This window comes from Cotesia typhae, unplaced genomic scaffold (genome assembly GCF_013202065.1).
Source record: "Cotesia typhae breed Kobodo isofemale line unplaced genomic scaffold, CoteBio_Ctyphae contig_42, whole genome shotgun sequence".
Taxonomy (NCBI): domain Eukaryota; kingdom Metazoa; phylum Arthropoda; class Insecta; order Hymenoptera; family Braconidae; genus Cotesia; species Cotesia typhae.
This window is the reverse complement of record NW_027423751.1, coordinates 1,517,573-1,531,242: the sequence shown is the minus strand read 5'-3', so window position 1 is coordinate 1,531,242 and position 13,670 is coordinate 1,517,573. Positions and strand designations below refer to the sequence as shown.

The 13,670-nt window shown below is 30.0% G+C and overlaps 1 protein-coding gene across 5 annotated transcripts; it reads left to right on the top strand.

Moving 5' to 3' along the window:
* The first annotated feature begins 371 nt into the window (after positions 1 to 371).
* Positions 372 to 12,463, top strand: LOC141528120 (uncharacterized). 5 transcript variants are annotated; one of them, XM_074244006.1, is made up of 8 exons: positions 372 to 506; positions 1,744 to 1,767; positions 2,438 to 2,780; positions 2,902 to 3,225; positions 3,312 to 3,507; positions 4,096 to 4,230; positions 5,350 to 5,409; positions 12,216 to 12,463. In XM_074244006.1, the coding sequence occupies exons 2-8, from the start codon at positions 1,747 to 1,749 to the stop codon at positions 12,229 to 12,231; spliced, it is 1,095 nt and encodes a 364-aa protein (XP_074100107.1). In that variant the 5' UTR covers positions 372 to 506; positions 1,744 to 1,746; the 3' UTR covers positions 12,232 to 12,463. The 5 variants fall into 5 exon arrangements, with proteins under 5 accessions (XP_074100107.1, XP_074100110.1, XP_074100108.1 ...); XM_074244007.1 differs by lacking the exon at positions 12,216 to 12,463 and adding an exon at positions 5,947 to 6,178 and having other exon boundaries at positions 373 to 506; positions 2,944 to 3,225; XM_074244004.1 differs by lacking the exon at positions 12,216 to 12,463 and adding an exon at positions 5,947 to 6,178 and having other exon boundaries at positions 373 to 506.
* Positions 12,464 to 13,670: the final 1,207 nt, after the last annotated feature.

Here is a 13,670-nt window from a genome sequence, read left to right as displayed (position 1 = left end):
GATTATGAGTAATTGGTAATTCGGGTATTAGGGATCTGGGTAATTGGGATGTCCTATCGGTTACTTTTCCAATTTAAATCAGTCCAATAAACGTCGTCCCGAAGTGTTGACAAAGTTAGTTTTGTTTGTTTTATTTATTGTTTGTTTAAAGAGAACACTATACTTATATGCTATAATTTATACGCTGACTTTAATTTATATGCTACATCAACTTTTGAGAATTATATCACAAAATTCATTATTTATTATTTATTGTAAATCAAATTGAATAATTCAAATCATAGTGAATTTGCCACGTAATGCATCAACAACGACATCTATCACATCATCGGGTATGACAAGTTTGAGATCATCAGTGATTCTTTGGATTCTTTCCCCAAAAAAAAATTCATAAATATCGCCATTTTTTTTTATTGTTTCACTGTTAGTATCAAGATAATTAAAATATAATACATTTCTAATCTATTTCACATCAGTTTGGACTTTTGAGAACAAACTTTCAGAACGTGAGTATTATTGTTTATAAATGTTATTTAAATAATATTAATTAACTAAAATAATTTATTTTATGATGTTAATGATCAACCTATAAAAAGTAAGCATTTATGACTTTTTACCAAATCTTAGTAATGACCATGCAATACAATCATATAATATAAAAGCTTGAAACTATGAAGTGTATTTTCGGAAATTTTTATTTCTTTTAACGTATCAAATAAGGTTAGCAAATTAAATAATGTAAAATAAAAAGAAGAAGAAAAAAATCTTTGGTAAGTTTTTGCAAAAATTACATTATTTACGTCAAATAATGAAAATTTATTGAGAACATTATTTAAGAAATAAAACAACAGAAAATGCATTTCTTTCACCGTCTTCACTCAAGTTTTTTTATTTATATTGTTTTAAATACTAAAAAAGATCCCGTTATTTATTTATTTAGACTATTATAATTTACGAAATATAGTCATTAGAATAAAGATTATTGAGTTAATAGACTGGCTATGCCAGTATTGTATTATTCCATGTCAATATTACTAATCAAAATGAATACCTCATTTTGAAGAAAACATCACGAAATTGAAGTGATGCACAAAATTTACAAAAAACAGATTTCCAATCAAATGATATTTTTAAAAATCTAAGCATTGATTAAGCAACTGCAGATTATTAACATAAAAGAACATTCTAAACGTTTTTCGAATTTACTAACCTCATCAATTTTACATATCCTTATAAATACAAATTTCCAACGTTTTCAAATTTCTTTGAGGTAATTTAAGGTTGCGAAAGTGAATTTTATATTTTTAGTATGTTCACCACTTTTCAAGTTATCAAATATATGCCTATTTATCCAAATTTTTCAGCATTATTTTTGGTCTGATTTTTTTTTGTAATCAAAAACTTATAAGCATGAATTGAAGCTTATCAGAAAAAATTTTAAGGTTCGGTCGTTAAACAAAAATTATTTAAATATTTATATGACTCACATTCTCTGTAAGACTGAAATTAATCTTTTAAATAATATTCATATTTAAAAAAAAAAAAAATACTTATTAGAAAATTCTATAAAAATTTGGACCTATGTAATTTAAAATTTATATTTTAATTTCTAGTTAAAAACGTTAATTTGTAAAGAGTAAAATAACGTACTAAATGCATAATCTTCATGATAAAAGTTATAGTTTTAAATAAGATTTTAATGGCCATAAAATTTAATGTCACTGTTATTTTTGTCTTTTTCAGAAAATGGTTTCCTCAAATTTACCGGTAAGAATGATCAGGCGTTCATACACTCTCACTACCAGCAGCTGTAGCCCATTACATATTGCTGTGCTGCAGCTACTTGTAACACATTTAAGAATGTACACCAATACATTTTTCCTAATCTATAATTTAATTTAACTAATGCTCAATCCTTTGATATTTTCGATAGTTTCTCAATTTGTAAGCTATCGATATGCGATTTGAGCAATATAAAATCAATTCTTGATTAGACACCATATCTTTTTTCATTACAAGAGTATATGGTCGAAATCAAAGAAACACCTTCATCAATCCTATAAACGGAAAATGTGTTACATTGGTCAGATAGATAAAAAAAATAAAACATGAAGTTTAAACTATTAAATATTATCCCTATATCTAATAACGTTAGAGTGTTTATTAGTCTATATACCATCAAAAGAATTGAATAACTATTCAATAGTCATTTCACTTCAGTAATTCTCTGAAAAGTTCTCACAATACTTAATATCACGTGAATTCTACTCATGCATAGTGACTAGAACTCGTAATATTATAGTTATACATTTCTTAGATGATGAAGTAAACTTGAAAATTTTTTCTACAAATTTTTATTGTAAAAGATGATATACGTAATGTTCTATTTCATGGAAGACTAACTTCTCTAAAGTCTATTATGTATCATAAATTTCAGAGAAAAACAAAAATTTTCGTTGGTCGTTTACCCGAAAACTGCCGAAACGATGAGTTGCGTCAATTATTTCTTCGTTTCGGTGAAGTTACCGAATGCGATGTGATGAATCGTTACGGGTTTGTTCATATGGCTCGAGAAGAAGATGCAGCTGCAGCAATCAAAGCTTTACATAATACAAATTTCAAAGGTGCCACAATAAATGTCGAACAATCGACAGGCAAGTCACGAGGGGGTGGTCCTGTTGGTCGCAGAGATGATCGAAGAGGTGGGCCAATGAGAGGCGGAAGAAGTGGACGAGACGGTGGTCGCGACAATCGGCCTGGTCCTTATAGCCACCGCGGAGGTATATTATTAACGATAGATTCATATTAAGGCAAAAAAAAATAGAATGTATGCAATAGTTTTGTTATTTATTATGGTAGTTTGATAAGCCCAAATTATTGGGAAGCTCGCAATATTTACAGTTTTTCCAATCCCACGTGCTGGTTACGACGGATTTTCTACAGGTGGTGTTGGTGGAGGATATGGTGATTATGGCAATCGAAACAATAATGATTTTGGCGGACGTGGTAATGATTATTCAAGCGGTGGATATTCTGATCGTGGAAATTATGGACAAAACGTGGGCGGTGGAGGTATGGGAGGATATGGATCAGCGCCTAACATGGTCAGTGGATATGGTCCAAATACTGGCGCCGTCGGCTATGGGCCTGGAGGAGCCGATTATGGAAGAAGTAACGATTATGGTCGCAATAGTGATTTTGGATCTCGATCAGATTATGGCAATTGTTCGTTTTATTTTTATTAATTTAAGTTCAAGCTACTTTAAGTAGTTTTATAATATCAAAATAATACTGTTTTAATCAATTTTTAGTTCCTAGTGGAGGTGCAATGAGCGGTGATTTCAGTCGTAATATGTCAGGTATGACAGATTACGGACGAGTAGACAATTTTGGTAGAGCTGCTGACCCTTATAATTCCAGAAATGATTATGATCGCAACACAGGCCCGATGAGAAATGGTAATACAATAACACCGGGTGGATATGGATCTGGATATGGAGATTCTGGGTAATGTAATTACGGATATTTATGTAATCAAATACTGACGATCTTCAATAGTGATTGGATATTTTACTTAAAAACTTTTTTTTTTTGTGCCTTTCTGATCAGAACTTATAGTTTTGGTAGCAGTTATTTAAAATCAAAACCCGGTAGTCAAATTGTTATAGAAAATATTATTATTTGAATAATTTTTGATAGGTTTTAATTTTATCAATCATAGACATAGCAAACAGTAAAAACGAAAAATTTTAAAGCTTGAAGTGTCTAATTTCGAAACCCTAATCGGATCAATTTAGTCGCATTTTTACCTTCCTCCGTTGAAAATCAATAATTGTCAAAAATTAAAAATTTATTGGCTTCGTCTCAATTTTCAATAATTGAGGATGTCAACACACACAATTTAAATTGGGAAAAAACAAATTTTTTTTCGGGGTCGTATTAGGATGATTTCTTAGAAAGGAACAAAATAATTTGCGTTTCTAAGAGGCTGTGCATTATTTACACATAACAATTAGTACAGACTATGTTTATCTCTGATTATATCTGTCATGGGTAGACTAATTTTTTTTTTTTTAATACCTTAATCTTTCACAGACCTCTAAGTGGTGTCCAAAGTTACGCTTCCGGAACACCTAGTTATAATTCTGGACCAGGACCACAAACCGATATGTTTAGTAGAAGACCTGTCAATTCAGTTAATAGTGGAGTATATCAACCCATGAGTGGCGGGTAAGAGTCTATACTAAATTTAATAAACTTTCAATAGCTTCTTTAAAATCAATTATCTGGCAACCTCTAGATAACTCATAAAATTAAATATTCGTGATATGAATAGGAAATTAAACTTATCCCTATAGTTCAATCATTATTATGAGTGCTGAAAAGGCAATGTCTTGTGTAAGACGAGTGCGGAGTATGATCAGTTCGTAACTTACATATTTTTAAATGATTCTAAACGTCAATTCAATTTGTAAAGTATTTATACTATTTGATGAAGCAAAATGTTAAAGAAAATGGGCAGCTCCACAATTATGACAAAAAAAAATTGCTTGACTACGTGATTGTTAGGCATCGCTTTTCGTAATATAATTTTATGCTCACGTCCTGATTTAGTCCACGATAATCCATTGAGAAGTGAATTTATATAAAAAGTTAATCTTCGAAAATCTCTCCAGTTAATTGAATTACCCGAAGTTTCATGAGCGTAATCACAATTTTCTAACATTTTTAATTGACGATCCCCCCCCCCCTTTTTTTTTTTTTTTTTTTTATAGGTTCATAACTTAACAATAGTAAAGACAGTGTTAATCTAACTCTTTTCTTTTATTAAAAAGTAAGACCCGGGCCAATAAGTTTTTCGAGAAGTATATAATTAACAAAAACTCCTCGATTAAGTAATTATTAATCATCAATTTTCTTTCAAAAGGAATTAGGAACATTCAAATAACTTTAAAAAAAAAAAAAATGAAAAAAAAATTTTTTTTTTAGTTGATCCGTTACTTTGTGAGTGTTTCACGCAGCTCACCTAGCGACGTTTTACAAAAGTAACAAAGTATTGGACAAATCAAAGAATCGTAACAAAGAGCATAACGTCTCTTAAGTGATGGAGAAATTCATTTTTATTTTTTTTAATACTTAGGTTGGCTTATGAATGTTTAAATTATCGTGATTAATTATAGCTTAAATAACTGTCATCATTATTTGGAGACTTGTGTTCTCAATAATAAGTTAAATGGAGAGACTTATTTAGAAGTTGCCATTAGTATCTTAAAAATAAGGGTAATGCCTTGACTTTCTATTTTTCTTTATTTAATCGTGTAAATTACTATCATGTGTTGTAATATACAGGTATACGGAAGCATATGATAGACCCGATGCATATGGTCCCTCTCGCAATACTGGCAATCGGTAGGTTGAAAGAATTTTATATATTAATTAGTTCTGATGACTGTAAAGATTTGAAAAAAAATAAACTTTTCAAGAATACGAGGAGTCATGCAAATGAGTATTGTAAAGCATAAGGTGTAACGTCGTACTATCGATAGCTTTCTGTGTTTTGATTAAGTTAATAAATTTCATTTTTTTATTGAGTTTTCAATAGTATGTTTTGTAAGTCTAAGCGAGCGGATTTTTATATCATTATTGATCAAGTGTTTAATGCATCATCCCAATATTGTGTGACGAAAATACCATCAAAATCTAATAAATGGCGTATTGATAAAATAATTATCAAAAACTTTCAACGAGTGTTTAGAATCAAGTTTTTAGTTTTAAATAGAATGTAAAAATAAATTTAGTAATTTGCGGGGGTTATATTATAATAGTTTTTTAATTATCTTTAACGTAAACGTTACATCTTATACTTATTTTTTCATTCAATATGAAATATAAGCCATTCTTTCACCGTTTAGAGCTGCGATATATTCTCTTTTTTTAATATTTTAGCTTCCCAGGTCCGGCAGATTCGATGCCATCAAGGTACTAACGAGTACCCACGATTAAAACTGCGCACTGATATGGTACACAAAATAAGTCTTAATGTTGCGCCGTCAGAAATATGTGTTTCGTGCGCGAAAAGTGAAAAAGAAAATACTGAACAAATTCTACATCATATCTGTTTAAACTTATTCTTTATTGAGTAACTTTCCGAATAATAACATAATAAATAATATCGATATTCACCGTATTTAATTATTTACCTTCTACATTGCATTAATATTAAACCGCCAAGACTTCTATGAATGCGTTAATATAATAATTGGGGTTTTTTCAAAATTTTGCATGTTTTTGAGGCTAATGAAAAACGTGTTCACGAACTTTTTCGAAGTTCTTAAACCATCCGTTTCTGAGCTATTCAATTTTTTTCGCCACATACTCATAACTTGACAAAAATGCTCAAAGAGGTAGTTTTTTTTTAACTTTCCATAAAGTTATTATAAAAATCAATGACTTTCGAAAAATCTGGGAGTTATTGGTTTCACCCAAGTTTTTGAAAATTCAGTTTTCACCAGATCTCCACGTTTTAAGGTCGTAAGAAGCTAATCTGACCATTTCTACGAGGATTTTTTTTACACCTACAAGCTGCCCACCTGATAACCTATCTCTTTTGGTCAGTGTACTTTTTTTTGTCCCTTTTACCCAGTAATTGTAATCACCACTTAACTTTCTAATTGTTTTTTTTGCATCATCACTCCCTAGCTACGGTTCCTGTAGGATCACTATACTATATTTGGCTAGAAAGTCTTTAGTTTCCTTAAACCTACTCGCGTTATGCGTATTCCATACCAAAACATTACACTTAATACTAGTTTCTGCTTCGCTCTACGCTTCTTCTTCGACGAAAGGACTTCTCCGTGCTGCATCGCACTAGCTCCAATTCCACCGTTAGCTCGTTGAACTTCTCGACTCCGTCACTCGTAATCAGTCCTAGGTAGCCCACTCTCACGTTTTTGCCATTCTCTCTTCTTTGTCTCGTCAATTGTCTTAACCACTTTTAGATTTCAATCTCTCTAGGCGTGTGGTCATTATCCAACCAAGTGCCAGTCTGCTTCAACTTACTACGCTTCTCCAACACCTTCTTTTTTTCTCCTAAAGAGATCATCTCAATGCACACCATGCTTTTGTCTCCATATTTAATTCTAAAGTTGCTTTCATTCCTTTCAAGCCTTTGCGCCGCTTCACCAAATGCTTGCTTGTTTTCGTCTTCATTTTGCGTGTTGAATCTAAGCACCAAGTTGTTTCTCCTTCGTTTCCTTTCTCGCCTTTTGTAGTTAAAATGATCGTTTGCTATTGCGACTGGTTTTCTAGCTACGCTGTTTCTTTCCGTCTTGAGGAAGTCACCAACCCTGTTCTGTGTAACCTCTACTTGATATGTTCTTTGTTTCTCTAGATTATGTTGACTCCTTTGTACTGGTGCCTCCTTCCTATTGATGTTACCTGTCGTCTTTCTTGACCTGTCTGCGTTCAACTTTTCTTCGAACAGTCTGACTTTTGCACTTAGTTCTGCGTTTGAGTTCAAAAACTTCTGTCTTTCTCTTTCCCACTCATCTTTTTTTAATTTCTTTTTTGAATTTCTCCTTGTTCGCATTTTCCAGTGCTTTTTTCAGTTTTTCTATCTTTCTTCTAGACCTTAGTATCTTGTTATGTAGGATCATTTTGCTTTTTTTAAAAGCAAATTTTTTTTTTTTTTTTTTTAATTTAAGCACTTTCTGGAACAACAAAGTGAAAAAGGCCCGGAAAAAAATTTTTTTTCTCATTTTGAAAAATTATGAACTTTTCCGATCAAAAAACATGATCCTTTGATTTTTTTAAAAATTCGATCGAGTGAAACAAAAGAAAGGCTGACTGGATTAATTTGGCTCATTATAGGGTTTTTGTGGACATATTAAACAGTAAAAAGCACATTTAACATTAGTGGTTTCTTCAATATTTTCAATCCAGAGGTTGATTTTCCAAAAACCCACTTAAATGTCTTTTTTTGTTGCAATTTTAAATTTTCGTGCGATCATTGATTGCTGAGATATCAATAGCCGAAGACAAAAAGATCCTTTTCGATTTGAAGACCGATATCTCGCCGAGAAGTGAACGTATCAAGGTTAATAAAAAAAGAAATTAAAAGCGAAATGACCAAAGTGTCCGATTCTTATAGTGGTCAAGTAAAGAAAATTTTTTCCACGCCCGTAGACCAAAAAAAAAACTAAAAAAATTTCGAAAATTTTTTTGTTGCTGGTTTTTCTAAGATCACTTAAAAACCGCGGAGGCTACAAAATTTAAAAGTTCTAATCCAAAAACTAGACACTCGGAGCTACAATTTTCTTTTTTTTGATTTCCTGTACGATCATTTCTTTCCAAGTTACGGCCTGTTGAAAATTGCCCAAAAATTTGGAATTTTTTTTTTTGATCCTTTAATTTCTATTATATCTATGTGTATATCTATATACACAGAGTAAAATATTTTATAACAAAATTTTCTTTAAATTCTGACATGAGACCGGCTACAATCGTTACACGGAAAAAAGTAAACTGTAATATTCACTCGGATTCCGGTTAGTTTTTATAGTTTCAAACAGTAAAGCGGACATCGGGGTGGCAAAAATGTAAATATTACAGAACTTAATGTAGAAAGTATAAAAGCCACAATTTATAATTTAATATCCAAAATAAGTAATTAGTAGTTGTCACTATAGTAAATAATGACTCTTTTATCTTTAAAAATTACAGTTTCAAACAGTAAAAATTGCCATTTCAATATATAGTCCATATTATGAAGAGAAGGAGAACTCAGATGAAAGAGAAGAGGGTCTCACTCTGGGAGAATTTAATATTTCAAACAGTAAAAATTATACTTTTAAAATATACATTTTACCAGACTAAGCAAGTCAATAATTACAGTTTGATTTTTAGCGTTGCGTTTAAAATTTACCATTTTACTTTGTAAATATTGACGTTGCTTGTATTAGAAATTTACTAACTTTATTCTATACTTTTTACATATCATAACATCATTTTTTAGGTACGAAATGATAAATATTAAAGTCTGAATTCTTAATTATTATACTTTAACATTTTAGACATTTACATGGCAAATATTACTGTTTGAAATAGTATTTTCTTCCATGTAAAGAGTAAAGTAAGGTTTAAATTGTAAATATTACAATGTGAATAGTAAAATCATGATTTTACTGTTTGAAGTGGTAATTTTTAGCAGTTGATCATTACTTATTATAAATCGACTGTTATTTATTACAGTTTACTTTTTTCCGTGTAGATTTATAAATAAATCTACCTCAAAAAACGATCCAATTCATACATTTTTTGCAAAATAAATTTATGATTGTTAGAGGAAAAAAATTACATTATGAAAGAAATTTATAGCTCAAAAACGGATGGTCAAAAAAATTCATGAACATGTGTTTCCTCAGGCTCGAAACACATCAAATTTAAAAAAAATTCTGTGGACTCAACCTCAAAAAGTGGCTGATTTAGTTTAAAATGCTCCATTTAAATGTATATAAAGTTCATTAGATGTGACCTTGCAACCAATTCAGACCTTACAGTTATAATTTATTGTCACAAATGGACTTTACAAGTACTATTATACTTCTTAAGATTATTGTCCATGATCGTTAAAAAATAATTTTTTCCCGGTTATCTTTGCTCTATAAAATGAAAAATAGTATTTAATAAGTCGCAGCACAGGCGCTAGAACAAAAATCGCGGAGATATCACTGGGTATAATCTAAAATTCTACTGAGTATAATCCAAATTTTACTGGGGGAAATAGAAGATTACAATGAGTATAATCTGTAATGTTATCCAGTGTAATCTTGTTCTTTCCTTGTAGGATCACGGATATTCGGAATATTACAGTCTAATTAAATAATTGTTAAATGTCGATGCTTTGTTCCCTTTTATTGAAACTTGATCAAGCTCTGAAAAATATAGCAATGAATAAACATGCTATAAATAGTCGCTAAGGACCGTAGAGGTTGATGCGACTTTAAATAAATAATTAAAAAAAAAAAAAAAAAAAAATGCTATAATCAATAAAGTACAATAAACAAATAAACATTAGCAACTAATCTTAATATATCTAAGTGATCGTTAATAATAAAAAGTATAAACATAAATAATTAATTAAATAAATTATACTCCATTTAGTTACTTTCAAACAGTTGGTGAATTAACCCTCTGAGGCTTCTGGACGTTTTCCCTACTTTGTGGACTGTCTAGCGGGGGGTCCGTTTCTGCGTTAGTGTGTCTGATCATGTGCTTTCATGGGCAGTAGCGTGTACCTACTATAATCTTAATTCGCGATCCCTACTCTGCTGCCATGCGGGTCAGTTAGTCCAACTTTGGCGTTAAAAAGTTAATAAAATTTATCGGAAAATGATCCAAACTTATACATTGTTTAATTATTTCATTCAATTCAAACTAAATTAATTTAATTTTTATTAAATATAATTATAGGGCATCCGATTTTGCACTCATTCAATTTTAATTCAGAAATTATAAATTTTACGAAATTCAATTTCTCGGAAATAAGAATTTTTAAATAGATGTTCAGATTAACTAATGTTCGCATTCAGTATCGTAAAATAACAGTAGATTTTAATTATTATATTTCAAGTGATCAAAGGCTAATTACATATTATTTTACAACTAATAACGAGAGCTAAATACACACCTATAGATCCTCCGATATGCATATTAGGTTGGCATGAGATGAACATAATACGTACATCTTGCGTCCAACTATTCTGCTTAAGCGACCCTATCCTTCCGCAAAAATTTTGAATTACTAACCTTGAAATTAGAAAATATGACTTTTCGAACTGGAATAACGTAACAAAACCAAAATAACTACATTAAAAAGTTTGTTAATACTCGGTTACATATCCACAGAAAAAATTAATGAATACTAATATTTATATACGAGAATAACAATATTTTCTCTTATTATGAATTCACGACCGAATGCTCGCCGTTTAATATACTTAGTAACCAGCACTAAAATAGTAAAATTTTTAAAAGAATAATATTACTCAAGCCACAAGGCATTTCGTTATTACACGTACCTCGGAAAACGATTCGGTATGAAACTGAGACGAGATAAGTAATAATCAGAGACAAAATTAAGGGCTCACTATAGTGAAATGGCTATATCCATTCTTGCCGATACGTAACAGAGTATTGAACCCACTCGAGCTCAACATCAAGTAACAGATGTTATATTTCATCAAAACATTGCACGAAAAAAAATTTGAGTTCAACCAAGAGAATATTCAATTCTGGAAAGCTTAGGTCTCAAGAAAGTTACTTTTTTTTCTTTTTCCAAACAATTTAATTGAAATTTAAATTCACAATCAAAATTTTTCATTAAATTATAGTATCATATTGCTCATGATAGAGATCTTGTACTTTTAATAATAAATGATTTTCTGCTATAACTATTAATTTTCTGAATCGAGTTCGATCGCCTTTCATATATTTTACATTATCTTCCATTTCAATATATTTATTATTATTACGTAACTCTCTCCATACTCGCAATAAAGTATTTTGAGTTGTCCAAACGTCATGAAGTGGTCTTCGAACAAGCAATAATGAAGATGCAATATGCGGAAGCCAGATAATCGCGGGCTGCGAACGTATTTACCGTACCAACCCACCAATCAATGAGCGTAATATTAAGGTATGTCAAAGCGTGCGTGCGCCCATTATTTTAATTGGTAGTCCTTACGTTATTCATTTATCAAATACTTATTTTTAAGTTTCATTAAATAATAATAGTTTCGATTCAATTTTGTATCATTTGGTTAAGCAGGTTATGAGACTTATGCGGCAAAGTATCATGCTAACTTCCTATAAGTAATTGACTTACATTCAAAATTAAATTAAGAAACTCATCGTAGTTAAATAGTTAATTATATTGTAATGAAAAAAAAAAAAAAAAAAAAAAAAAAAAAAAAAAGGCAAGCAACTGTTTAGTTGGAAGTCATTGAGAAGAGTGGCCGCTATTGGATATTCTTAAAAATAATCTACAGCATAACTCTATGCGAACAATTTCACGAAAATTTATTTATGAGATAATAAATTAGTACTCAATTGATATTTTCTATTTAAGATAATACAGGATAGATGATTTAAATCAAGTAGCGTCTTACAATTTAAGAATTTGTAAAGAGCTAATATTAATTTTGATCTTTTATTAGATGGCAGCCAGGATAAAAATAAAAGTATTCAAAAATGAAGGACTTCAAACGATATGGATTCGATGGATCTTAGAATCCTGCTGCCGACATAACCAGACCAAAAGAATTGAATGGATTCAATTCCTCAAAATCAGGTTATAGAAGGAAGAAAATCTTTTATTTATTACAAAACGTGATATTTATAAACATCAGTATCACAATTGAATAAGAATTGTATTAAAGTCATTTATAAAATCTTCATACAGTTATTAAGTTGAAATCTTAATCTGATTTTTTTTATTACCAACCAATCAACATAATAATCATTCATGATTTCATTTTTTTCATCATTAAATTAAGATGAAATGTATGTGAAGCCAATTTATCCTTAACATGATTGGTTGAAGTTGATTATAATGTACATAAATGTCACATGAATATATCAGAAGTATAAAAATATGACAAATTTATCATTTAGGCTTACGCGCGTATGTCATATCTCGTCTCATCTCATTTTTTCCTAAAAAGTTGATTAATGGAAGTCAATATCATTTCTGTAATCTTTTTATTCGGTTTGTAATTGGTCGTCTGAGATTATGGCGGAATTTTCGATCGAATGAAGGCGCGCGAAGCGCACATGATGTGCCTAGTTCTCATATTAAATAGAAAAAATTTTTTGAAAATCATAAAAGAAGGTTACTAACGTAAATAAATAAATTATATAAGAAAAAAATCAGTTTTAATAAATTATTGAAAATTATTATTGATTTAGTTTTTGTTAGAACATTCTAAGGCACGTAGTAGCCTATCGAATCCGGCCCTTGCTTATCAAAGCATTGGACCGGGTTCGAGTCCGGTGTACACCAATGAATATTTTCAATATTTAAATGTATTATTCTGCTCAGTCCAAAAAATAAAACGAGTTCCAAACTCAAATGTTTACCCTCTACCGTAGTCGTTCATGATTTTAGTAGTTTATGCGAACTTTAAACGATTAAAAAATGAAAAATAATAAAACTTTTTATTTATTGGGTTACTTTATCGTTGGGGTATGAATCGCTATAGTCTCTTACCTATTCTGTTATTTTCTAATGTTTATTATTATTTAAAACATTTCTTACCGTTTTAACCTATCATGAAAGTATCATAAGAAAATGTGATAATTATGTAAACATTAATTATTTGAATGAAATAAAAATAATCATAATCGAAATTTAAACAATTACTTCTGTTCCCTCAATCAGTCAGTTTAATATAAATTTAGTAGTTATAATTGTTGAGAAAGGATCATTAGTAAAAATAAAGATAAAATATAACGGACGCAAGATCACAATACAACTTCTTAGAAGTATATCAATATATTATACAATTCATAATTACGCACGACTAAATTTCATTGATAAATCATTCTCATAGTTCATTAATACACTTAAAGTAAACGAAATCATTCAATTATTACCATTATATTGTTACCAA

Bases quoted from the DNA above. Each gene is read 5' to 3' on its own strand.
- LOC141528120 (XM_074244004.1), top strand. From the start codon at position 1,747: ATGGTTTCCTCAAATTTACCG. The intron at 2,781-2,901 runs GTATATTATTAA...CAATATTTACAG, and splicing joins TCCTTATAGCCACCGCGGAG to TTTTTCCAATCCCACGTGCT. The intron at 4,231-5,349 runs GTAAGAGTCTAT...TGTAATATACAG, and splicing joins TATCAACCCATGAGTGGCGG to GTATACGGAAGCATATGATA.